Here is a 25,889-nt window from a genome sequence, read left to right as displayed (position 1 = left end):
TTATACGAAGGGTGCAACTGATGAGTGTTTCAGCTGTAGAGGGAGTGAGCTAGAGGTGTAACTGGATTGTGGGGTGAGAAGTGGGGAAAGGTGGTGTTGAAAACTCAGCTCATTGTCAAACATTGCTGGAGATCTGCACTGCTGGCTTCAGCCTGAGCAGTCAGCCTGAGAGGCTAGAGTCAGTTTTGACAATCTTGTGGTGTGAGAAGGTTAGATTTGTTCTATAATGCTGAACAGTAAGTCGGGTAGTAGAACAGTAACCCTGGAGTTAATGGTGGTTAAAGAAAGAGTAGAGTTTGTTGGTGTCATTATACATGTTGAAACTAAACTCATGCTTGTGGATGATCAACTGGAGTAGCATCTACATAATGGATAAGCCAGCACAAAGGATAGAGTTTTGGGGCACAGAGGAGGTGCTGTTGTGGATATGATAGGGAGAGAATGAAAGGATTTTCATTTACAGTAGAATGCCATTCACAACCTCAGGGTGCCCAAAATACTGCAGCCAATGAAACATTTTGGAAATGTAGTCACTGTTATAATGTAGGGAAGAAATACCAAGGAGATGCACTACTTACCTAGGACAGGTAGGAGTGCAACTGGGTGACAGCACCACTGAGGTAGATCATGGTGGAGAGTCAAGTGGTCAACAGTAGCAAAAGCACCAGAGAGGAGGCGACAGGCAGCAAGTTACAGTAACGATGATGCAAGATGTCTTTAGTGACTTTGACCAATCTGAACAAGCTGATCAGAATCTGGTTCTGGAGGGATTAAAATGGTGACTGATAGAGAGAGAAGAATGTAGTTGGATGACAATGATACATTCAATGATGTTTCGGGAATAAAAGCACAAATTACAAATATCATTGGCGAGGTTCAAGGGTGAACATTTTCCGACGGATCGAAGTTAGTTTTGTATGGGTTGAAATGTCATGGAGACTTTGGCAGTATCGGTAAGAATGAAAGGGAGATATAAGTAATGAGTAATTAGGACCTGCATTGAAAGGGGTCTTGAGGGGGGTGGAGGGTTGTGCGTGAGTGGGGAAATGTGATGGAATTTGTGGCAGAAATTAGTTAACTTGCTGGATGGGGAGGGGTGAAAGACTAAGCTTTGGGATGCAGTTAGGTTGGAGGTTGATGGGTAGGAGAAAGGAGAGGGACCTGGGTGTATATGTACATAAATCATTTGAGGGTGGCAGGACACGTTGAGGGGGCCGTTGATAAAGCATACAGTATCTCGGGCTTTATTAATACAGGCATAGAGTATAAAAGCGAGGAGGTTATGTTTAACTTATATAAGTTACTAGTTCGGCCTCAGCATTACTGAGTATTGCATCCAGTTCTGGGCACCGCACTTTAGAAAGGATGTGAAGGCGTAGGAAAGGGCGCAGAAAAGATTCATGAGAATGATTCCGGGGATGAGGAACTTTAGTTATGATGATAGATTGGAGAAATTAGGACGGTTTCCCTTAGAGAAAAGAAGGCTGAGAGGAGATTTGATAGATGTATTCAAAATTATGAGGGAACTGGACAGAGTTGATAGGGAGAAACTGTTCCCACTCGTGAAAGGATCGAGAATGAGAAGAGACAGATTTAAGTAATTAGTAAAAGAAACAAAAGTGATGGGAGGAGGAGCATTTTTACACAGTGAGTGGTTAAGGTCTGGAATGCACTGCCTGAGTATGTTCAATTGAAACATTCAAAAGGGAATTAGACTGTTATCTGAAAAGGAAGAATGTGCAGGATTACGGGGAGAAGGCGGGGGAGTGGCACTGGGTGAGTTAATTATTCAGAGAGCCGGTGCTGACGCAATGGGCCAAATGGCCTCTTTCTGCGCTGTAATAATTCTGTGATTCTGAGAGGTATAATCAGCCAAGGAATAACCTTGATATTGGAAACAAAAAAGTCTTGAGTTTCTCCTATCCAGAATCTGAGATGGTAGAGGAGGATGTGAGGAAGGTTTATGTTGAAGAAGGGCTGGGATGTTCCTGAAGTAACAGGATTTGTTCATGGAGAGGTCAAGATTGTACTGTCTCAAGTGGTTAAATCATATCTTGTGGTGGTCAAGCAGATTGGTTAGACAGGTGTACTCTAGTCTGTGAACAAACTGCGGAGGTAGCTGTTTGGGTATAGCAAGGATGAGAGCTGGTGGAGGTAATGCTCTGCCAGTAGAGACAAGATAATTATTGAGATGAGCAGAGGAATAGTGTGGCTAAAAACAAAAAACTACTGTGGATGCTGGAAATCCAAAACAAAAATCGAATTACCTGGAAAAACTCAGCAGGTCTGGCAGCATCGGTGGAGAAGAAAAGAAGCGACGTTTCGGGTCCACACGACCCTTCAACAGAACTGTTCTGTTGAAGGGTCGTGTGGACCCGAAACGTCGACTCTTTTCTTCTCCACTGATGCTGCCAGACCTGCTGAGTTTTTCCAGGTAATTCGAATAGTGTGGCTGACAGGCCAGAAGGGGAAAAGTTAGAAAGTGCAGGTGATGGAGTTAGTGCTAGTTTTTACTGCAGACAGAATGAAATTATGATCATCAGGGCGAAATTACAAATTGATTAAGATGGTCGATATAATCTCTGGTGAGTCTCTACCTCCAGAGTCATGCACCTTACACAGTTTAGAGTGAGACAACTCCCCCAATACTCTTCCTCCACTAATTCTCATGAAATACTTGTAATACTATTAGAATAAGCTACAAAAATGTAATGATACATGAATGCTGACTCAGTGAGTTAAAGTACTGCAACTTCTGTTGACATTTATGCATTCCTTCAGAAAACTCTTTTCTCTGTGCCCTTGTTGTCAGTATGACCATCAAGTTTCAGTGATAAATAATGTGCAGTAAATCTGTATCACTAGTGTGGAAGGGACACAAGCTGTAATCTGAACACCATGTTCAACCTTTTGAATTATCAATTCTTTTTCTAGACAAAATGTTCCCTATGAAAATCATGCGAGGCTTCAAAAAAGTTTAAAGGATTTACAGCGTAGACATAATGAATTCCGAAGACTCATTTTGGGACCAAATTTTTCAACTGCTGGTCTGTGTAATACAACCAATTTTCTATCATCTACCTTGGTGCAAGGCACAGAAGCAACGTTCGTAAATATTCAGGTACCTAATTTTATGCTGAAAATTATTAATTGTAATTTTGTGTTTAATTCATTTTACCATGTAAGTCATAGAAAAGGTTATATATGCACAATATCCAATCATTTATATATTTTCTTCATTAGTTATGCTTCATATTTGATTTGTAGGTCACATCCAGCTGATGATAAATTGCATGGTTGGTGATCTCCAGAGCTTCCTGTTCCTTTTCCATATTAAATAATATTTCAAAGTGGTTGCTTGTTGCAGTCTCTTTGATGCAGTTTTGAATCACATTGTCAGCTTTGTTGTGAGAGGAGATTTGTTTCATCGCCACTAGTTTTATAATTTAAATCATTTGGGCAAACTCTTCTAGCAAAAAGAAACATTTGCAGGACTATGGGAAAAGAGCAGGGATATGGGACTAATTAGCTTTCAGAAAACTAGCACATACACCATGGGCCAAATTTCTTGCTTCTGTGCTGAGTACCCCTTAAGTTCAAAGCTTAGGGTAAGCTTCCACATAGACACCAATATACAATATGCGTCAACTCACCTCTGTGCTTCTTCCTTTTGATGCTAAGGCTTCAACCACCCAGTGTTTGTCCAATTTTAAGCAATTGAGCCAACATTTTTTTCTTTTCAGCAAAATCAAAGCTATCCTCAGCTTCCGGTAGCCTCTGGTCTTCACTCCGGCAAACCTCCTTAGCTGCCATTTGGGACTGAACCTACAGCTACAGAATCTGAAGACTTCTCAACGATGAACTGAGCATTCTTCCCCATTCCAGTCCATAACCAAGGCTACTTCCCTCTATCTCTAAAACATTGCCTTGCTTTTATTCTCTACCACTGTTGGGAAAACCCTAATCTGCATGCTGTTGCCTTGAAATTCAATGCCTTCCTAGTCCACTCGTCTCAACTACAGCCTGCACACGTTACAACTCATTTTGAAAGCAGCCAGGCACATCCTCGCCTGCACTGCCATCACTACCATCTTTGCCCAGCACAAAGGAAGAGGGTTGTAGTTGTTGGAGGTCAGTCATCTCAGTCTGGGGACATAGAAACATAGAAAATAGGAGCAGGAGCAGGCCATTCGGCCCTTCGAGTCTGCTCCATCATTCACCATGACCATGGCCGATCATTCAACTCAATAGCCTGCTCCCGCTTTCTCCCCATACCCTCTGATCCCTTTCGCCCCAAGAGCTACATTTAACTCCTTCTTGAAAACATATGTTTTGGCCTCAACTACTTTCTGTGGTAATGAATTCCACAGGCTCACCACTCTCTGGGTGAAGATATTTCTCCTCATCTCAGTCCTAAATGGTCTACCCCGTATCCTCAGACTGTGACCCCTGGTTCTGGACTGCCCCACCATCAGGAACATCCTTCCTGCATCTACCCTGTATAGCCCTGTTAGAATTTTATAGGTTTCTATGAGATTCCCACCTCATTCTTCTGAACTCCAGTGAATATAATCCTAATCGACTCAATCTCTCCTCATAAGTCAGTCCCGCCATCCCAGGAATCAGACTGGTAAACCTTCGCTGCGCTCCCTCTATAGCAAGAACATCCTTCCTCAGTTAAGGAGTCCAAAACTGCACACACTATTCCAGGTGTGGTCTCACCAAGGTCCTGTATAACTGCAGCAAGACATCCCTGCCCCTGTATTTTAATCCTATCGCTATGAAGCCAACATACCATTTGCCTTCTTTACCGCCTGTTGTACCTGCATGCTTACCTTCAGCAACTGGTGTACGAGGACACTCAGGTCTCGTTGCACGTTCCCCTCTCTCAATTTATAGCCATTCAGATAATAATCTGCCTTCCTGTGTTCGCTACAACTTACTTCACATTTATCCACATTATACTGCATTTTCCATGCATTTGCCCACTCACACTCAGCTTGTCCAAATCACCTCTGCATCCTCCTCACAGCTCACCCTCACACCCAGATTTGTGTCATCTGTAAATTTGGAGATATTACATTTAGTTCCCTCATCTAAATCATTAATATATATTGTGAGTAGCTGGGGTCCCAGCACTGATTCCTGCGGTACCCCACTAGTCACTGCCTGCCATTAATTGTGCTTTAATTTTACACGCTAATCTCTTATGTGGGACTTTGTCGAAGGCCTTCTGAAAGCCCAAATAAACCACATCCACTGGCTCCCCCTCATCAGCTCTACTAGTTACATCCTCAAAAAAATTCCAGTAGATTCATCGAGCATGATTTCCTTTTCGTAAATCCATGCTGACTCTGTCCAATTCTGCCACTGTTTTCCAAGTGCTCAGCTATTAAATCTTTTATAATGGACTCTAGAATTTTCCCCACTACCAACGTCAGGCTGACTGGTCTACAATTCCCTGTTTTCTCTCTACCTCCCTTTTTAAATAGTGGGGTTACATTACATCCAATCTGTGCGAACTGTTCCAGAGTCTATAGAATCTCGGAAGATGACCACCAATACATCCACTATTTCTAGGGCCACTTCCTTAAGTACTCTGGGATGTAGATTATCAAGCCCCGGGGATTTATCGGCCTTCAATCCCACCAACTGCCCCAACACCATTTCCCTACTAATACGGATTTCTTTCAGTTCCTCACTCTCACTAAACCCTGTGTTCCCCAACATTTCTGGTATGTTATTGGTGTCCTCCTTTGTGAAGACAGAACCAAAGTATGTATTTAGTTGGTCGGCCATTTCTTTGTTCCCCATTATAAATTCCCTGGTTTCTTACTGTAAGGGACCTACATTTATCTTCACCAACCTTTTTCCCTTCACATACCTAAAGAAACTTTTACAGTCAGTTTTTATGTTACCCGCAAGCATACCCTTGTCCTCTATTTTCCCCTTCTTAATCAATCCCTTGGTCTTCCTTTGCTAAATTATAAACTGCTCCCATTCCTCAGCTCTGTTGTTTTTTTTTAGCCAATTTGTATGCCTCTTCCCTGGATCTAATACTATCTCTAATTTCCCTTGTAAACCATGGTTTGGCCACCTTTCCCGTTTTACTTTTGCGCCAGGCAGGAATAAACAATTATTGCAGTTCACCCATGCGCCCTTTGAACGTTTGCCATTGCCTATTCACCATCATCCCTTTAAGTAACATTTCCCAATCCATCATAGCCAACTCGCACCTCATACCAAAACAAAAACAGAATTACCTGGAAAAACTCAGCAGGTCTGGCAGCATCGGCGGAGAAGAAATCAGTTAACGTTTCGAGCCTTCATGGCCCTTCGGCAGAACCAGTTCTGCCGAAGGGCCATGAAGGCTCGAAACGTTAACTGATTTCTTCTCCGCCGATGCTGCCAGACCTGCTGAGTTTTTCCAGGTAATTCTGTTTTTGTTTTGGATTTCCAGCATCCGCAGTAGCTTTTAGCTTTTTGTTTTTATCGCGCCTCATACCATCTTAGTTTCCTTTATTAAGATTCAGGACCCTAGTCTCAGAATCAATTATGTCACTCTCCATCTTGATGAAGAATTCTGTCATATTATGGTCGCTCATCCCCAAGGGACCTCGCACAACTAGATTGCCAATTATTCTTTTCTCATTACACAATACCCAGTTTAAGATGGCCTGTTCTCTAGTTGGTTCCTCAATGTATTGGTCCAGAAAACCATCCCGTATACACTCCAGGAATTCCTCCTCTACAGTATTGTTACTTATTTGATTTGCCCAATCTATATGCAGATTAAAGTCACCCATAATTACAGATGTTCTTTTATTGCATGCGTCTCTAATTTCCTGTTTAATGCCATTCCCAACATCACCACTGCAGTTTGGGGGTCTATATTCAACCCCCACTAACGTTTTTTTCCCCTTAGTGTTTCTTGGCTCTACCCATACAGATTCCACATCGTCGGAGCTAATATCTTGCCTCGCTATTGCGTTAATTTCCCCTTTAACCAGCAATGCAACTCCACCGCCTTTTCCTTTTTGTATGTCCTTCCTAAATACTGAATACCCCTGGATGTTCAGTTCCCATCGCTGGTCACCCTGCAGCCATGTCTCCATAATCCCGACTATATCGTACCTGTTTACATCTATTTGCGTGGTTAATTCATCCACTTTATTGTGAATGCTCCTCGCGTTAAGGCACAAAGCCTTGAGGCTTGTCTTTTTAACATTACTTGTCTAGTTCACACTATTTTTCACTGAGGCCCTGTTTGATTCTTGCTCTTGATTTCTCTGCCTATCACTTTTCTTATTCCCCTTTCTGTCTTTTGTTCTTGTCCTTGATTTCCCCTCCTCTGACTCCTTGCATAGGTTCCCATCCCCCTGCCATTTTAGTTTAAACCCTCCCCAACCGCTCTAGCAAATATTCCCCCTGGGACATCAGTCCTGGTCCTGCCCAGGTGTAACCCGCCCAGTTTGTACTGGTCCCACTTCCCCCAGAACCGGTCCCAAAGCCCCAGGAATCTGAAACCCTCCCCTTCATACCATCTCTTCAGCCATGTATTCATCCGATATATCCTGCTATTTCTACGCTGACTAGCACGTGGCACTGGTAGTAATCCTGAGATCACTACCTTTGAGGTCCTACTTTTCAACTTCCTAACTCCCTATATTCTGCTTTTAGGACCTCATCCCTTTTTTCACCTATGTCGTTTGTACCAATGTTTACCACGACCACTGGCTGCTCACCCTCCCCCTTCAGAATGTCCTGTAGTCGTTCTGAGACATCCTTGACCCTAGCACCAGGGAGGCAACATACCATCTTGGAGTCTCGTTTGCGGCCACAGAAATGCCTATCTATTCCCCTTCCAATTGAATCCCCTATAACTAGTGCATTCCCACACTTTTTACAACTCCCCTGTGCAGCAAAGCCAACCGTGGTGCAACGAATTTGGCTGTTGCTGCTTTTCCCTGAGAGGCCGTTCCCCTGAACAGTATCCAAAGAGGTATATCTGTTTTGCAGGGGAATAGCCACATGAGATTCCTGCACTGCCTGCCTAGTCCTCTTGCTCTGCCTGGTGGTCTCCCACTGGCAGTCACCCATTCCCTTCCTGCCTGTGGACTCTTAGCCTGTGGCGTGACCGCCTTTCTATACGTGCTATCCACGATACTCTCCACCTCGCGGATGCTCCACTGTGTCCCTAGCAGCGACTCCAGCTCCAAAACCCGGGCTTCCAGTAGTTGCAGCTGGAGACACTTCCTGGACGTATGCTGGCCCCGGGCACTGGAAATGGCCCCGGCTTCCCTGATAGAGCAGGAGGAGCACACCACAGCTTTGAGCTCTCCTGCCATGACTTACCCCATTAAATTAAATTAAACCTTTTGGAAGATACTTAATATCAAATAATATCAATTACTCGAGGGCCCTTTTTCCCTGCTCCTCGTTGTTACAGAATGTAGCCCTTACAAATGTGTTACCACAAAATAAGACCTTGAAAACTACAAACGATAAAAGTAGCAAATACTTACCCGACCATACTCACGGTACTCAAAGGATCACCTTGTTCCCTCCTCACCGAACTCCTTCAGTCACCAGACTCCAACTTAAGCACTCCACTGCAGCCGAAAGCAGCACTCCAGTGCATCTGGATTTGCAGGAGTTCCACAGGTTAGTGTCCTAGGTCCAACCATCTTCAGTTGCTTCATCAATGACCTTCTCTCCATCGTAAGGTCAGAAGTGGGGATGTTTGCTGATGATCGCTCAATGGTCAGCACTATTCACGACTCCTCAGATCAGAAGCAGTTAGTGCCCATATGCAGCTGAACCTGGACAATATCCAAGCTTGGGCTGACAAGTGACAAGTAACATTCATGCCACACAAGTGCAGGCAATAACTATCTCCAACAACAGAGAATCTAACCACCTCCCCCTGATATTAAATGGCATTACCAATTGCTGAATCCCCCACTATCAACACCTGAGGGTTACCATTGTCCAGAAACTGAACTGGACCAGCCATATAAATGCTGTGGCTACAAGAGCAGGTCAGAAGCTAGGAATCCAGCTGCGAGTAACTCACCTCCTGACTCCCCAAAGTCTGTCCACCATCTACAAGGCACAAGTCAGGAGTGTGATGGAATACTCTGCACTGGATGTGTGCAGTTCCAACAATGCTCGAAGCTTAACGACATCCAGGACAAAGCAGCTCGCTTGATTGGCACCCCATCCATCACCTTCAGCATTCACTCCCACCACCACTAATGCACAGTAGGAGCAGTGTGTACCATCTATAAGATGCACTGCAGCAACTAACCAAGGCTCCTTCGACAGCACCTTCCAAACCCGTAATCTCGACAACCTAGAAAGACAAGAGCAGCAGATAAGACCCTAAGACGTAGGAGCAGAGGTAGGCCCTTCAGCCCATCAAGTCTGCTCCGCCATTCAGTGAGATCATGGTTGATGTGATCATCCTAAACTCCATTTTCCTGCCTTTTTCCCCATACCCCTTGATTCCCTGACTGATTAAAAATCTGTCTATCTCAGATGCATGGGAACACCACCACCTGTAAGTTCCTCTCTAAGTCTCACACCATCCTGACTTGGAACTATATCACCATTCCTTCACTGTCACTAGGTCATAATCCTGAAACTCCCTCCCTAACAGCACTGTAGGTGTACCTACAGCATATGTACTGCAGTGGTTCAAGAAGGCAGCCTACCACCAACTTTGCAAGGGCAATTAGGGATGGGCAATAAATGCTGGCTGAGCCAGTGACATCCACATCCCATGAACGAATAAAAAAAACTTCCACTGTCTCCCCATACCCCAGCAAATTGACTGAGATTCTCATTTTCAACTCCCACCATGGCCTCAACACCCACCCCCACTTGGTGATCTCCAACCAAATGTCAGCCATCTGCTTCTCCAATATTTGTTCCCTCCTTGTTTTCCACTCCCTTATCTGCACCGCTGTTGACCACTCTTTCAGCCTCTACACAATGCTCTGTGGAGCTTCCCATCTCTCACCAGTGGAATAATTCCTGGGATGAGAGGGTTGCCCAAGAAGAGAAATTGAGCAGAATGGGCCAATGTTTTCTGGAGTTTAGAAAACTGAGAGGTGATCTCCTTGAAATGTATGAAAAAGGGCTTGACAGGGTAGATGCTGACACTGTTTCCCCTTGCCTGGAGAGTCTTGCACAAGGATTCATAGTCTCAAGAAAAACGATCAGCCATTTAGAACTAAGATGAGGAGGACTCAGTAAATGAGTATATTCAAGGTTGTGATCAATAGATTTTTGGGCACTAAGGGAATTGAGGGATAAGGGGTTAAGGCGGCATTGATGTAGAAACTCAGCCATGAGCTTACTGAATGGCAGAGCAGGCTCGATACACTGTATTGCCTACCCCTTTTCCTGTTCTAAAGTTCTTGTGTCCTCCTTGCCACTTCCCTCTCCTTTCAAAACAAATATTCATGTTCAATGAGGCTTTCAGCTTCCTTTTCCCTCATCTCAATTTCCTCCACCTTGTTAGATGCTTTGAGACATCTTTCTGTATGTGGGAATGTTGATTGTTGTGGCAGCTGCTTGTGTCTTGGGAGGATCAATGTTTTTCTTTCCAAGTAATGACTTACATTTTGGTTGTAGTATATTGCCTTTGGTTAGGGTGTAAATCCCCAGGCATGCTGAAGAACATTCCATTGTGCAAGTGCAAAAACTTAGTGTAACTTCTTCCTTAGTCTGTTTAAACGGTTATTTTTCCAGTGGAATGGTCATGTAGCTCCCAGTACCTCCATTGAGGACACTAGCCAGCTGGTGATGCCCCTCCAGTGTTTCAAGTACAACTCTGATACATTCAGTTCCTCTGCAAAGGCACATGTTTAGAAGTTAGACCCCTTGGCCACACTGAAAACTCAGATGGAATATTTTTAATGCTGGTAGAACAGAGCTGTATCCACCCACAGTCAGTGTTGAAACCAACTAACTGAGGAGTGGAGCTGTGCATATTGGCCCCCAAACCTGGGCATAGAAGTCTTCTCAAATAGACCCATGGCTGTAGTGAGACTCCAGCCTTAGAACCTGTGGATCTGCAAAGCAGTACAATGCCACGATTGTACTGAACTCATGTGAGATGTTTGGTAGGGCTTTACAGTATTCGCTCATTCTTTGGAGCATTTCTCTTAATGGAACTAAAACAACAGCACCACAACTTGTATTTATATAGCACCTTTAACATAATAAAAGATTCCAAGGCACTTCACAGGAGCATTTTAAAACAAGATATGATACCAGCCACATAAGGCAGTATTAGGTCAAACGATCAAAAGCTTGGTCAAAGAAGTAGATGTTCAGGAGTGTCTTTAAAAGAGAAAAACAGGGTAGAGAGGCAGAGAGGTGTAGGGAGGAATTCCAGAGCTTAGGGCCTAGACAGCTTAAGGCAAGGCCACCAGTGGTGGAGTGTTTAATATTGGGAGTGCTCAGAGCCAGAATTAGAGGAGCGCAGATATCTTGTTGGGTTGTGGGGAATGTTCATTCCAAGCAGGTGGCTGTGCAGCAACCCAAAAGTTCCCCTGCAAGCTGCACACAAGTCGGTCCCTTTAAGTTTCTGTGCATTTGCGGCCATGCAAAAAATTTAAAGGGACTGAACACTTAAACAAATCGCCTGCACGCTCCAAAACAAATTGGAGGTTACTTGGTTGTGGGCTGAAAAACCTTGTAGGGGCACCAAAGGTAACTGTGCAGGAGCAAGGAGAAAAGTAATTGCAAGTGATTCTGTGGCTACAATTAGGTTGTTAAGGATGGAAGCTGGTGGTTGTTGACCACCCAGCTGGGCAAACAGTAGAGGGGGTTGGCGTGATCAACTGTGTCAAAGGCTGCAGACAGTTCAAAAAGGACAAGGAGGGATAGTTTATCGCACTCTGACTATGCTAAGAGTCAATTTGTTATTGTGGCAGGGGTGAAAACATGATTGGAGGGATTCAAAGACGGAAAAGCTGACAAATCCCCGGAATCTGATGAACTACATCCTGAAGTTCTAAAGAAATAGCTGCAGGGATAGTGGATGCATTGTTGCGATGTTCCAAAATTCGCTGGATTCTGGAATGTCCCAATGAAATTGGAATGTAGCAAATATAACACTCCTGTCCGAGAAAGGAGGGGGAAAATACACAGGTCAGTTAGCCTGACATCAGGCATTGGGAAATGTTGGAATCCATTTATTAAGGAAGTGGTAACAGGGCACCTAGAAAATTATATAGCTAGGCATTGTCAACATGATATTATGAAAGGGAAATCCTGTTTGACAAATCTATTAGAGTTTTTTTTGAGTATGTAACCAGCAAGTTAGATAAAGAGGAACCAGTGGATATGGCATATTTGGATATTCAAAAAGCCATTCAATAAGGTTCCAAGGGAAAGGTTGATAAAGGGGGCAGAACTCATGGGGTTGGGGCTAATATATTAGCATAGATAGAGAATTGATTAAGCGTGGAAAACAAAGAGTAGGAATAAACGGGTTATTTTAAGGGTGGCATGTTGTTACTTATTGGAGTGCTACAAGGAGCAGGGCAGGGTCATCAGCTATTTACAAATAATAGATTATTGATTTGAAGGGACCAAGTATAACGTACTCAAGTTTGCTGCTGATCCAAACCTAAGTTGAAAAGTAGGCCGTGAGGAGGATACAAGGGCCTGGATTTTCACTCCCAAGTCTGGAAGCACGGGTTGGAAAATTTTCTGGCTCACTGCGCCCACCTCAGGAGAAACTCCCTCCAGTGGTAGGTTCTTCCTTCCAGGCGGAGGGGCAGCTGCGGGATGGAGTCCGGCCCACCGACCCCAGACACAGATTGAAGGTAGCCATAGGGACTGTCGAGCAGCAAGGCAGGCTGGTTAAAAGGCCTGCCTTGGTTTTCTGGGACTTTGCCCCATTTGTTTTATTAAATATTAGGCACTCTGGCTCTCACCCCTGCCCACTGCCCTAGCCATCTTAATGCCACCCCATGGCCCCTTATAGTTCCTATGCCAACTCATGGCAACCCACCCACTACCCTTTGTCCTTATACCCTCCATGCCAACTCACCCAGTACTCACCATCCACAGATCTTAGGATCTATTTTGAGATTAAATGAAGTTCTAAATATCAATTATAGTCTTAACTATAAAACCGCTCCCATTCATGAAAGCTAATTCAAAACATAAATCCTCTCAAGTATTTAATCCCTTCTAGAAATAAACCGCTGTAGTCATAACCCCACATCAAAGACAACTAATCCTTTAATAATCTCTTTGAACTGTGAATCAAACTGTGAATTTACAGCCCCCTACTGTGATAATGGTAGGTTGTGGAAAACAACCAAGCATTAATAATGATAGCCCTTAGAATATGTCAACAAACACCTATTATAAAAGCTAGAAACAAGTTACTGTGACACATGCAGCCTTTTCAAAAAAAAAGGCTAGGGGTTTTAAAAAACTTGACAGCTTGAGTATTTTTTTTTACCTCCTGATACAGGCAGGTTGTTTTTCTTTCAATTTTTAAAGGGTTAGATATTTGAACAACTTTATAGTTTAACAGTTCTACAGATCTTCAAAAGCATTTATGACTACTCTTTAAAAAGTCGTAACTCCTACACTAGATTAAGGCCCTTGTTTTTGTGAAAAGGGGTCTGTTTGAACTCAGCATTAAATTCAAATGAATCTGCTGATGTGAGTCAGATCCCGCACCCTTTTCCCTACCAGTGAAAATGGGATCTGTCAGAAATGGGGTTGGGATTTCCATCTCCATGACTTAGTGAAAATCTGAGCTCAGGAGTCTGCAAATGGCTATAGGTAGGTTGTGAGTTGAAGGGAAGGTGGTAGATAGAGTATAATGTGGGGAAAGATGAGGTTCAGAATCTTTCGCAGAATCTTTACAGTGCAGAAAGAGGTCATTCAGCCCATCGCGTCTGCACTGGCTCTCTGAAAGAGCATTCTACCTAGTCCCAGTCCCCTGCCTTATCTCTGTGACCTTGCACATTCTCTCTTTTCAGATAGCAATCTGATTCCCTTTTGAATACCTCGATCGAACCTGCCTCCACCACCCTCTCTGGAAGTTTGTTCCAGAATCCAGCCACCCTTTGGGTGAAAATATTTTCCCCCTCATCATTTTTACTTCTTTTGCCAATTATTTTGAATCTGTGCCCTCTAGTTCTTGATGCTCCCTTGAGTGGGAACAGTTTCTCATTATTTACCCTGTCCATACCTCTCAGGATCTTAAATACCTCTATCGAGTATCCTCTCAGCCTTCTTTTCTCCAAGGAAAATAGTCCCAACCTCTCCAATCTATCTTCATAGCTACAGTTCTTTATCCCTGGAATCATTCTTGCGAATCTCCTTTTACTCTCACCAATGCCTTCACATTCTTCCTCAAGTAACGGTGCCCAGAACTGGATGCAGTACCCAGATGAGGCCCAACTAGCATCTTATACAAGCTCAACATTACCTCCTTGCTCTTGTACTCAGTGCCCCTATTAATAAAGCCTAAGATACTATATGCTTTATTGACTGCTCTCTCAATATGCCCTGGCATCTTCAATGACTTATGTACATATACACTGAGGCCCCTCTGTTCATGCGCCTCCTTTAGAGTTTCTCTCTTTATTTTATACTGTCTCCCCATATTCTTCCTGCCAAAATGAATCACCTCACACTTCTCTGCATTGAACTTCATCTGCCATTTGTCCGCCCAATTCACCAACATGTCTATGTCCTTTTGAAGTTCAAGACTATCCTCATCACAGTTGACAATGTTTCCAATCTTCATATAATCTTTTGAAATCATGCCCTGAACACCATAATCTAGGTCATTAATATATACAGGAAGTGCAAGAGTCCCAACACTGACCTCTGGGGAACTCCACTCAAGACTTCCAATCTGAAAAACAACTATTTATCACTACTCTGTTATTTGCTTTGGTAAGAAGAATAGAAAAAAGTATTTTTTTTTAAACAAACACCAAAAATGCTGGAAAAACTCAGCAGGTCTGACAGCATCTGTGGAGAGAGAAACAGAGCTGATGTTTTGAGTCCATATGACCCTTCTTCAGAGCTCAAGTATGACAGGATTGGTTTGTGGGGTTCTTATTGATTTGTATATTGCTTTTCGATTGTTGAAACAGACTGAACGTAATTTTGAGGAGAGAGGTCATGTTTATAATGCAGGAAAGGAAAGATTCTGTTGTCTGCAATAGGAGTATAGGAACAGATGTATGCTTTTCAGCTCCCCGGTGGAGGTACAGATCAGCCTTGATCTATTTGAATGGCTGATGATCGGTACCTCAGCCCAATTAACTAACTTTACTCCATATCCCTTAATATCTTTGCCTAACAAAAATCTATCTTATCAGCTTTAAAAGCTGAGGTAGTATTCAGCAAAGCAGGCATCCCTGAAATGTTAAAAGCAAAATACTGCAGATGCTGGAAATCAGAAACAAAAACAGAAAATGCTGGAAAAACTCAGCAGGTCTAACAGCATCTGTGGAGAGAAAGAAACCCAGAGTTAACATTTTGAGTCTTTATGACTTTTCTTCCCTGAAATGTTCTTGGCTGTCTAGGTAACTTCCAATATTATGTGGCATTACTGAATGACAATTGCCTAAAGGTGAGGCTGTGTGTGATGGTGTCATTTGTCTTGGTGGAGTAGGCGCCTTCAGTTCTTTTAATGAGCTAATGGTTTAGATTACTATTTAAGCAGAATAAAACTAATTTGGAAGTTTTAACCAATGTTTTATAATTATACATTTTTTAAAAATTGCATGGCTTTTTCCCTTCAAGGAAGAACAGCACCAAAGAGAGCTGTGTCTGCTCCGCAAGCGATTAGAGGAACTCGAGACTAATCAGAAGCAGCAGTTACAGGAACTTGGTGCTCTCGATTGATCTGATGTTCATGGAGGTGAGAGAACGCAGTCCATATGAGACTTCAAAAATCTTTGGATTAATTTTGCTCTTTTTGACTTGAAATCACTTATTTGGTGCTACTATTTATTGCACAGTTTTGAATTTGGAAATAATTCTGTACGGGTTGAGCAAGCTGAACACAGCAGGTTTACGTAAAACATTGCAGTATCTTGAGTTTTTACAAATAACTCCACATGCCTTGAAAAAGCTCTGATTTGATCCTATGGACAGTGCAGTATGTTGATTGACTGAACTGTCATGATATCTCACAAATAGTCTACAGTCACCTTTTCCCCCTTCCATTTCTATCTTGTGGGCACCCCTTAGCAATGATTTTTTAAAGGAGACATTCTGCTGTCTTTTTGATGATACTGCACTTGTAGAAATTCAAAGAAAGATGAAATAGTGACTGTATCTTGGGAAGTCTATGTTAGGAACATAGGAGCAGGAGAAGGCCATTCAACCCCTTGAGCCTGCTCTGCAATTTAACTAGATCATGGCTGATCTTCCACCTCAATGCCATTTTCCTGCACTGTCCCAGTATCATTTGATGTCATTGGTATCTAGAAATCTATCGATCTCTGCTTTGAACATACTCAATGACTGAGCCTCCACAGCCCTCTGGGGTAGAGAATTCCAAAGATTCGCCACCCTTTGAAGTAACTATCTCGGCCCTAAATGGCCTACCTCTTATTTTAAGACTGTGTACACTGGTTCTAGACCCCCAACCAGAGGAAACATGCCTCCTGCATTCACCTTGTTGAGCCCTGTAAGAATTTTGTACACTTCAATGCGATTACCTCTCACTCTTCGAAATTCTACAGAATGCATGTCCAGTCTCCTCAATCTTTCCTCATAGGACAATCCTGCCCTACCAGGGTTAAGTCTGGTGAACCTTCGTTACACTTCCTCTGTGGCCACTTCCTCTATATCCCTACACCTTCCTTAGGTAAGGAGACCAAAGCAGTGCACAATACTCCAGGTGTGGTCTCATCAAGACTATAAACAACTGCAGCAAGATTTCCTTAGTGCTATACTCCAATCCCCTTGCAATAAAGGCTAAAATACCATTTGCCCTTCTTATTGCTTGTTGCAACTGCATGTTAGCTCTGAGTGACTTATGAACAAGAACACCCAGGTCCCTTTGGACTTCAACACTTCCCAATCTCTCCTGTTTAAGAAATATTCTGCATTTGTTTTTCCTACCAAAGTGGATAACTTCACATTTTCCATATTATATTCCATCTGACATGTTCTTGCCCACTCACTTAGTTTGCCTAAATCTCCTCGAAGCCTCTTTGCATCCTCCTCACAGCTCACATTCCCATCAAGTTTTGGGTCATCAGCAAGCTTGGAAATATTACATTTGGTCCCCACATCCATATCAGATTGTGAATAGCTGAGACCCAATCACTGATCCTTGCGGTACCCCACTAGTCACAGCCTCCCAACCTGAGAGTGATCCATTTATCATGTTGTATGTTGCAGAGAAGTTAATTTTTGAATTTATAGTATGGAGTTCTGAAAATATATTTAACAGCTGGACTGTTATGGGTATTTTCCTGTACTTAAAGTTATTCTGTTTCCTTGATCCCTACACCATACCCAACCCAGAGACTAGCTAGACAACTTGCTCCGAACTTCCTAGCATCTGTAATCTGTGCAAGAATAGTTTGTGATGAGTTGATTACTTAACCATTTTTGGATGTTTCCAGTATGAAATTTGCTGTATTAAGAATAGGAGCTGCCCCTTTTCCATACCACTGATGATCACCACTCATGTCAGTCAAGATTCAGTCACACGAAAGGCAATGGAATCCGGAGCTCTCCCCCCGCTGCCTGCCCTCCCAACCCCCTGCCAATAGCATTGACATTGACTCAATAGAAATTTGCTAGGTCAGTGATGGATGGATTTTTGTTGGCATGGACATCAAAGGAAACAGACCAGAGGCAAGTAAACGGAATTGAAGTACAGATCAGCTGTGATCTTGATTGAATGCTGGAATGGAATGGACGGACTGAATGGCTGCCCCTGTCATTAATGTTCCTTTGTTGTGGCTTTTCTAAGAAAAGCTGGGATTTTGTTTTGTGTGTTACCTTTCATTGGAGCAGAAAAACTGTCCCACCCAAAATATGAATTTACTTTCGCTTCCAGAATGAAGTGGTTGTCAAAATAAAACTTTGTTAATTCCTAGACTTGTGCTTCTTTGAAGCAAAACAACTTTGCAGATTCCTGGCTAAATCCATTGTTCCTGCAAACCATGGAGCCAACCAACACCATAACACAAAATATATGAACTCACAGTAGTAGTCTGGTTTGTGATTGTAGCACAACAGGAAATCAAAGCTCAAATGTCCAGCAGCATGCAAGGAAACATCGCTCCGCTTAATTTATTTTTTCTTTCTGCATTTTATAAAAGCAAAGTGGATAAATGAGTATTATGGAATTTCTGTGGAAGACCAGATACAATTTTACTGTACAAAAGCATTGCAAATGCAAGAATGTTCTCTATTTGTCTGTGGTGATGTGTGACACTGTTCTGGATGCATTTTTAAAATAACTTTCAGATGCTTTGCCAGCTTTCTTTATTTTTTTACAACTACTGAATTATGTTGTGGTGTGTCTGTAAATATTTGCATTAATTAAGCTGCACGCACAGACTCTAGGGTCTGCGTTCTGTGTTTAATATGTATTGGCACACAGCGTAGAAAGCCCTTGCCAAGAACAGGAGCAGCAGTGGTATTGAGTCGTTATATTTTCTTTGCATTTTTTGATACATAATTGTTCCAAATTTGACACTTTAATATATCTAATTTATTATAAACTTAAGTCAAATAATTTTTCAACATGTTTGTCATTCATGATTTTAATTTGGCCTTTTTTAAAATAATTTACGTGAAATGACTATACATTGACTTTGGAACAAACACTTGTTGATCATTGATATTTCAATACTTGTCAAATAAACACTTTGTATTGTATGTATATTGTATGTATGTGCCTTTGTTTATAAAACTGGAATCACAGTCCCATTGGAAAGGTGAACTGTTGGCCTGGACATGTGGCCACATCTGACTATGAAATTCCTAAAACTGTCTGTAAGGCGAACTGCAGTCTGAATAATGCAGCAAGAGTGGGCAGACGAATTGTTACATTAAACACCACTTTAGAACCTTGGAATATTAACCCTGATTGGCGGAAAGACAGCTACTGAGAGACCTGGACAACAACACATTGCCCGGTCTGTTTGAATTTGAGACTGAGGTTTGGCTACCAGCTGCCCTTCTCACCCAGCTTCTGGTATGATACATATGACTAGATAGGGCACTTCAATCAGCACATCCACAATGTACTCTTATGTCTACTTTACAGCAGACTCCATTATATATACATCAAATGAAAATTTGTCCATTTACTTGATACAATATAGAGCACAGTCAGTGCATAATTTAGAATGATTGTAAACAGAATGAAAGTTGTGGGGTATATTCTGCATGGATGTTTGTGTTGATAATAAAAGTGGGGTGGTTTAGTGTGAAATTTCCTTGGTGAACTCCTTCACAAGGTAAATGCATCAGTTCTCACAGAAGGTTAACTCACCATTGCTACTGCTATCCTCCAAGGTTAATTACTGATTCTGCAAGTTCTAGTGACATGACAACATCTGTTGTTAGGGGGAATTATTTGCTTACCTGGTACTAGAATATTTTCAAATGCCTTGAATTTATAAATGAGCCACATGGTCACCAAGTTTCTCTTACAGTTTTGATGGTTTTGGCATTAAGGCTAAATCATTGTCACCTGAAGTGTGACAGATAGGGAGTATCATCAGGTATGATCCCAGGCCCTGACTGCATGTTAAGGGTCCCATTGTTACAAATGCAAAGCTTTATAAGATTGTTATGTTTTGGAGCTGTGTGCTCAATTTAAGGTAAAATGAGAATTGAAGCCGGTCATGTGACCTGTTCTGAATTCTGTGACGACAAGCCTGGGTGACTTGCTTGTTTAGCTTAAAGGGGGGGGCTCAGGTTGTCTTACCAGGAAGAAGGTGCAAGATATTCACACCCATAAACAATGACCAAGGCAGCTGTGCTGGCGGTGAATAGACTATTAGTCTTACGAGCATATAAAATAGGTGCAGGAGTAGGCCATTCGGCCCCTCGAGCCTGTTCCGCCGTTCAATAAGATCATAGCTGGTCTATTTGCATTTCAAATTCCACATTCCCATCTATCCCTGATAATCTTTTGATTCCTTTGCCTAACAAGAATCTATCTACCTCCGCCTTAAAAATATTCAGTGAAGGCTCCACCGCCTTCTGAGGCAGAGTGTTCCAAAGTCACACAACCTTCTGTGTCCCAAGTCCCACGGAGTTGTTAGGAATGTCAAGTTTTGTAAACAGTTATGCTTTAAACTGTCTGTTTAATTTCAAGATAGAATGGAGTTGGGGCTCCAAAGGATAGCTAATTAGCATCTCTACTTGGATGCAAGGTCAATGCGATTTACATTGCCATGTAGTTGGGCTGTGAGAGAAGTGTCCATAGGAAGCCATTGAAACATTGGGTTAGAGGTTTTCTTAAAAATACCACTGAATCTCACAGGCAGGTTTAGTCTGAGAATCTGGGAGAAAAGGAGAGCAGAGAGAGGCAGCAAATGTGTCTATCATCTACAAGGGAGATGAGACCGGGAGATTGGGTTGGCAAGCTGTAACTAGTGGAGTGCCCAGGGATCAGTGCTGGAGCCTCAACTGTTTACAATCTATATCAATGACTTGGATGCAGGGACTGAATGTATGGTAGCTAGTGACACCAAGATAGGTAGGAAAGTAAGTTTTCAAGAGAAGGAAATGAGTCTACCAAGGGATATTGATAGGTTAAGTGAGTGGGCAAAAATTTGGCAGATGGAGTATAATGTGGGATAATGTGAACTTGCCCATTTTTGCAGGAAGAATAGAAAAGCATTATACTATTTAAATGGGAAGAGATTTCAAAACTCTGTCATACAGAGGGATCTGGGTGTCCTGGTACATGAACCACAAAAATTTAGTACTGTATGTTGGTACAGCAAGTGATTAGGAAGGCAAGGTCAACTAGGGATGGGCAATAAATGCTGGCCTAGCCAGCGACACCCACATTCTGTAAATTTAATTTTAAAAAATGGAATGTTGGTGTTAATTGCAAGAGGAATGGAATATAAAAGTAGGGAAGTTTTACTGCAGCTGTACAGGGCCTTGGTGAGACCGCACCTGGAACACTGTGTACAGCTTTGGTTCATTTGAAAAAAGATGATTACATTAGAAACGGTTCAGAGAAGGTTCACTTGGCTCAATCCTGGGATGAAAGGCTTGTTCTGTGAAGATAGGTTGAACAGGTTAGATTTGGAAGAATGAGAGGACCTTATTGAAACATATAAGATCCTGAGGGGATTTGATAGGGTGGATATCAGGAGGATGTTTCCTCTTGTGAGGGAGACTAGAACCAGGGGACAGTTTAAGAATAAGAACTTTCCCTTTTAAGACTGAAATGAAAATTTTTTTCTGAGGGTCATTAGTATGTGGAATTCTTTTCCCCAGAAAGCAATGGAGGCTAGGTCTTTGAATGTTTTCGAGGCAGAGTTAGATTTTTGATAGACAAGGGAGCCAAGGGTTATTGGGGGGCAGACAGGAAAGTGGAGTTGAGACCACAACCAGTTCAGCCATGATCTTATTGAAAGGCAGAGCAGGCTCGAAGGGCCGAATAGCCTACTGCTCAAGTGCTATGTTCCTGGTCCAGGACTAGTGTGCAGTAGGTGGAGTGTGAAGCAAGTTGAGATCTGCTGAAGTGAGAGAGAAATAAAAATCAAGTAGCAACTTCACAGGAAGGCTGTGAGCTGATTGACTGGTGATTTTGTTGCTTTTGTTTAGTAGTTATAGTAGCTTTGTTTCCCGAGCAATTCTAAAGAGCTGAAATTTAAAAAGTTCAATTTCTTTTAAGAGTTAAGTAAAGCATTTCAATTAACCTCCCTATATTTAAGTGACAACAGAAGAAGAGAAGCGAATAACTGGTGAGTCTTTTTTTAAAGTAAGTTTTATTAGCTAATAGATAGAGGAATGGCAGGAAAGCTTTGACCCTTAGAATGCACATCCTGTTCCATGTGGGAACTCCAGGCCATTTCCTATGTCCTGGATAAGCATATATGCAGGATGTGTCATCAGCTGCGGCACATCTGCAAGTTTGACAGATTTTTGGATAGCTGTGGTCACCTCGCAGCTTTAGAGCATGAAGGAAGAGAGGTAATGGGTGACCACCAGGCAGTCAAGAAGAAACAGACAGCTATTCCCTGAGTGCATCTCACTCTCCACTTCTGCATACTGATGAAAGTGATAGTTCATCTGGGGACTGTAACCAGAGCAAAGTACGTGGGACCATAGTTGGCTCAGCCGTACAGGGGAGCACAGAGAAGACTGGAAGGGTAATCGTGATCAGAGATCTGATAGGGGAACCGACAAGCATTTCTGCAGCCATAGACATGAATACAGCATGGTATGTTGCCTCCCTGGTGCTACGGTCATGGATGTTACTGAATGTCTGTAGGGAACCCTGAGGAGGGAGGAAGAACAGCCAGCAGTCATGGTCCACATTGGTACTAATGACATGGGTAAAAATACAGATATGGTCCTGTGTCAGAATTTAGGGTCTAGGTCGGTAGTTAGCAAGCAGGATCTCAAAAGTAGTAATCCCTGGATTACTCCCGGTACAACGTAGATGTGAGTATAGAAATAGGAGGATAGAGCAGATGAATGTTTGATTGGAGAGATGGTTCAGGAGTAAGGCCTTTGGATTGTTGGGATATTGGGATCATCTCTGATGGAGATGGGACCTGTACAGTCTGGATGACTTGCATCTAAACAGAGCAGGGACTTATTTCCTTTTTGGGCAATTTACTAACGCTATTTGGGAGGGTTTAAACTAACATGGCAGGTGGAAACCAGGAGGTAATATCAGAGAAGAATACCAAGGTGCAAAGAATATTTATCCATTTATTCATTGTTTTATCCCTTTTTTATCCCCTTTTCCATCCTTTTTCCACAACCACCACCTCCTCCCCCCACCCCAGAGGGGAATTGAAAGACAAATAATAGAAGCAAAGAGAGAGTATGAAACGAGGCTGGCAGCTAACATGAAAGGGAATCCAAAAGTATTCTATAGGCATATGAATAGTAAAAAGGGGATAAGAACAGTGAGGCCGATTAGGGACTGGAAAGAGGATTTACGCATGAAGGCAAGGTGTATGGCTGAGTTAGTTAACGTATACTTTGCACCTGTCTTTATCAAGAAAGAAGATGGTGTGCAGGTCATGATGAAAGAGTAGGTAGTTCATACACGTGACAGGTTTAAAATTAATAATGAGGATGTATTGGATAGGCTATCTGTACTGTAAATTGATAAGGCACTAGGCCTGGATGAGATGCATCCAGACTGAAGGAAGTGAGAGTGGTAAGTAAGTAAGAGGCATTGGCCATAATTTTCCAATCTTCCTTAGACTCAGGTGGTACCAGAGGACTGGAGAATTGCAAATATTATAATATGTTATCAAGAAGAACAGGAGTCCTAATACCAATCCCTGGGCAACTCCATTGTGCACCTTCTTCCAGTCCAAAAAAAACTGTTCAACATTGCTCTTTGTTTCCTGTCATTCAGCCAATTTTGTGTCCAAGTTGTTCAAAAAAGGGGTGAAAAGATAAGGCCAGCAACTACAGGCCCAGTCAGTTTAACCTTGGTGGTGGAGAATCTTTTAGAAATGATAATTTGGGACAAAATTAATAGTTACTTGGGTAAATGTGGGTTAATTAAGGAAAGCCTGCATGGATTTGTTAAGGGAAAATCATGTTTAACTAACTTGCTTGAGTTTTTTGATGAGCTAACAGAGCGGGTTGATGAGGGTAATTCTATTAATGTGTATATGGACTTCAAAAGGCATTTGATAAAGTACTGCACAACAGACTAGTGAGCAAAGTTATAGCTCATGGAATAAAAGCGACAGCACAAATGGAAACAAAATTGGCTGAGTGATAGGAAACAAAATGTGATGTTGAACAGTTATTTTTTAGGTTGGAGGAAGGTTTATAGTGGAGGTCCCCAGGGGTCGGTGTTTTTCCTGATATATGTTAATGACCTAGACCATGGTGTACAAGGTACAATTTAGAAATTTGCAGGTGATATGAAACTTGGGGCAGAATCTTCGGCTTGGCGAGGGGGGGGCCCGGGCCTGCTCGCCGAGGTGTAAAATGACGCGGGATGACATCGGGTGTGTATCCTGACATCACCGCGCATCATTTAGATTTTCAGTTCGGCGGGCGCGCTGCCAAGCCGGCTGTGCGCCCGCTGAACTGTCAAAGGCCTATTAAGGCCTGTTAAAAAGCAATTAAGGCAATCAACTGAGCTGCCCGTCCAATCTTAAGGTTGGTGGGCAGGCAAAGAGCCCAGGCGGCCTTTGCATTTTTCATGGAACCCATCCGCAGGCGGGATGAGGTTTTATGAATGATTTAAAATTTTCAGAAACATTTTTATTAAAATTAATGCACATGTCCCAGTTTCACATGAGGGGACAATCATAAAAAAATTTTCAACACTTTAGTAAACTGTTTAAACTTAAAACTAATCTCCCTGAGGCACCTCTGTGCCTCGGAGATTTCTGCACGCGCGAAAGAGCACACTCCCAACCCAGGCAACCCCCCTCTCCCACCTGCACATGGAGTGCACAGCGCTTCTGGGCGCGCATCACACTGGGCGGGCCTTAATTGGCCTGCCTACGTAAAATCAGGAGTACCGATCGGCTGTGCGCCCGCCCGCGTCCGCCCCCACAGAGCCCCCCCGATGGGGAGAAAATTCTCCCCTTGGAATTATTGTGAACCATGAAGAGGATAGTGTAGAACTTCAAAAGAACATAGATAAGCTGGTGGAATGTGCCGGCAAGTAGCAGATAAATTTAATGCAGAGAAGTGTGAAGTGACTCATTTTAATTGGAAGAATGCAGAGAGACAATATAAAACAAAGGGTGCAATTCTACAGGGGCTGCTGGAGCAGAGAGACCTGGATATGTGCATTATTCATTGAGGGTGGCAGGACAGGTTGTGAGAACGGTTAATAAAGCATATTGCATCCTGGGATATATCAATAGAGAAAGAGAGTATGAAAGCAAGGAAGTTATGCTAAACCTGTATAAAACCCTGGTTTGGCATCAACTGGAGTATCTTGTCCAGTTCTGGGCACCACACTTTAGGAAGGATCTGAAGGCATTAGAGAGAGTGCAGAAAAGATTCATAAGAATGGTTCCAGGGATGAGAACTTCACTTATATAGAAAGATGGAGAAGTTGGAACTGAGGCTGAGAGGAGATTTGATAGAGGTGTTCAAAAGCATGAGGTGTCTGGACAGAGTAGAAAGGAAGAAACTATTCCCATTGGTAGAAGGATCGAGAACCAGAGGACACAGATTTAAAGTGATTGGCAAAAGAAGCAAAGGGGACATGAGAAAGAACTTTTTTTACACAGCAAGTGGTTAGGATCTAGAATGTGCTGCCTGAGAGTGTGGTGGAGGCAGGATCAATTGTGGCTTTCAAAAGGGAATTGGATCATTATCTGAAAAGGAAACATTTGCGGGGCTTCAGGGAAAAGGCAGGGGAGCAGCACCAGGTGAACTGCTCCTTCAGAGAGCCAGCACAGATATGATGTACTGAATGACCTCCTTCTGTGCTGTAACCATTCTAAGATTCTAAGGCACAAGTCAGGAATGTGATGGGATACTCTCTCTACTTGCCTAGATGAGTGCAGCTCCAACAACACTCAAGAAGTTTCACACTATCCAGGACAACGCAGCCCCCTTGACTGGCACCCCATCCAACATCAACGCACAGTAGCAGCAGTATGTACCATCTACAAGATGCACTGCAGCAACTCACCAAGTCTCCTTCGACAGCACCTTCC

General features: G+C 42.8%; 1 protein-coding gene across 1 annotated transcript in view; it reads left to right on the top strand.

Annotated features, from left to right (window-relative positions):
* LOC144687485 (centrosomal protein of 83 kDa-like) overlaps window positions 1-25,889 on the top strand; it is a 101,076-nt gene that overhangs the window by 46,231 nt on the left and 28,956 nt on the right. The window contains exons 15-16 of the mRNA XM_078553690.1: window positions 2,935-3,121; window positions 15,805-15,922. Coding sequence (XP_078409816.1) covers window positions 2,935-3,121; window positions 15,805-15,906 — 289 coding nt within the window. The 3' untranslated portion in view covers window positions 15,907-15,922. The remainder of the gene's footprint in view (window positions 1-2,934; window positions 3,122-15,804; window positions 15,923-25,889) is intronic.

Source organism: Cetorhinus maximus, chromosome 12, assembly GCF_964194155.1.
Source record: "Cetorhinus maximus chromosome 12, sCetMax3.hap1.1, whole genome shotgun sequence".
NCBI classification, from domain to species: domain Eukaryota; kingdom Metazoa; phylum Chordata; class Chondrichthyes; order Lamniformes; family Cetorhinidae; genus Cetorhinus; species Cetorhinus maximus.
This window is presented reverse-complemented; position numbering and strand designations above follow the sequence as displayed.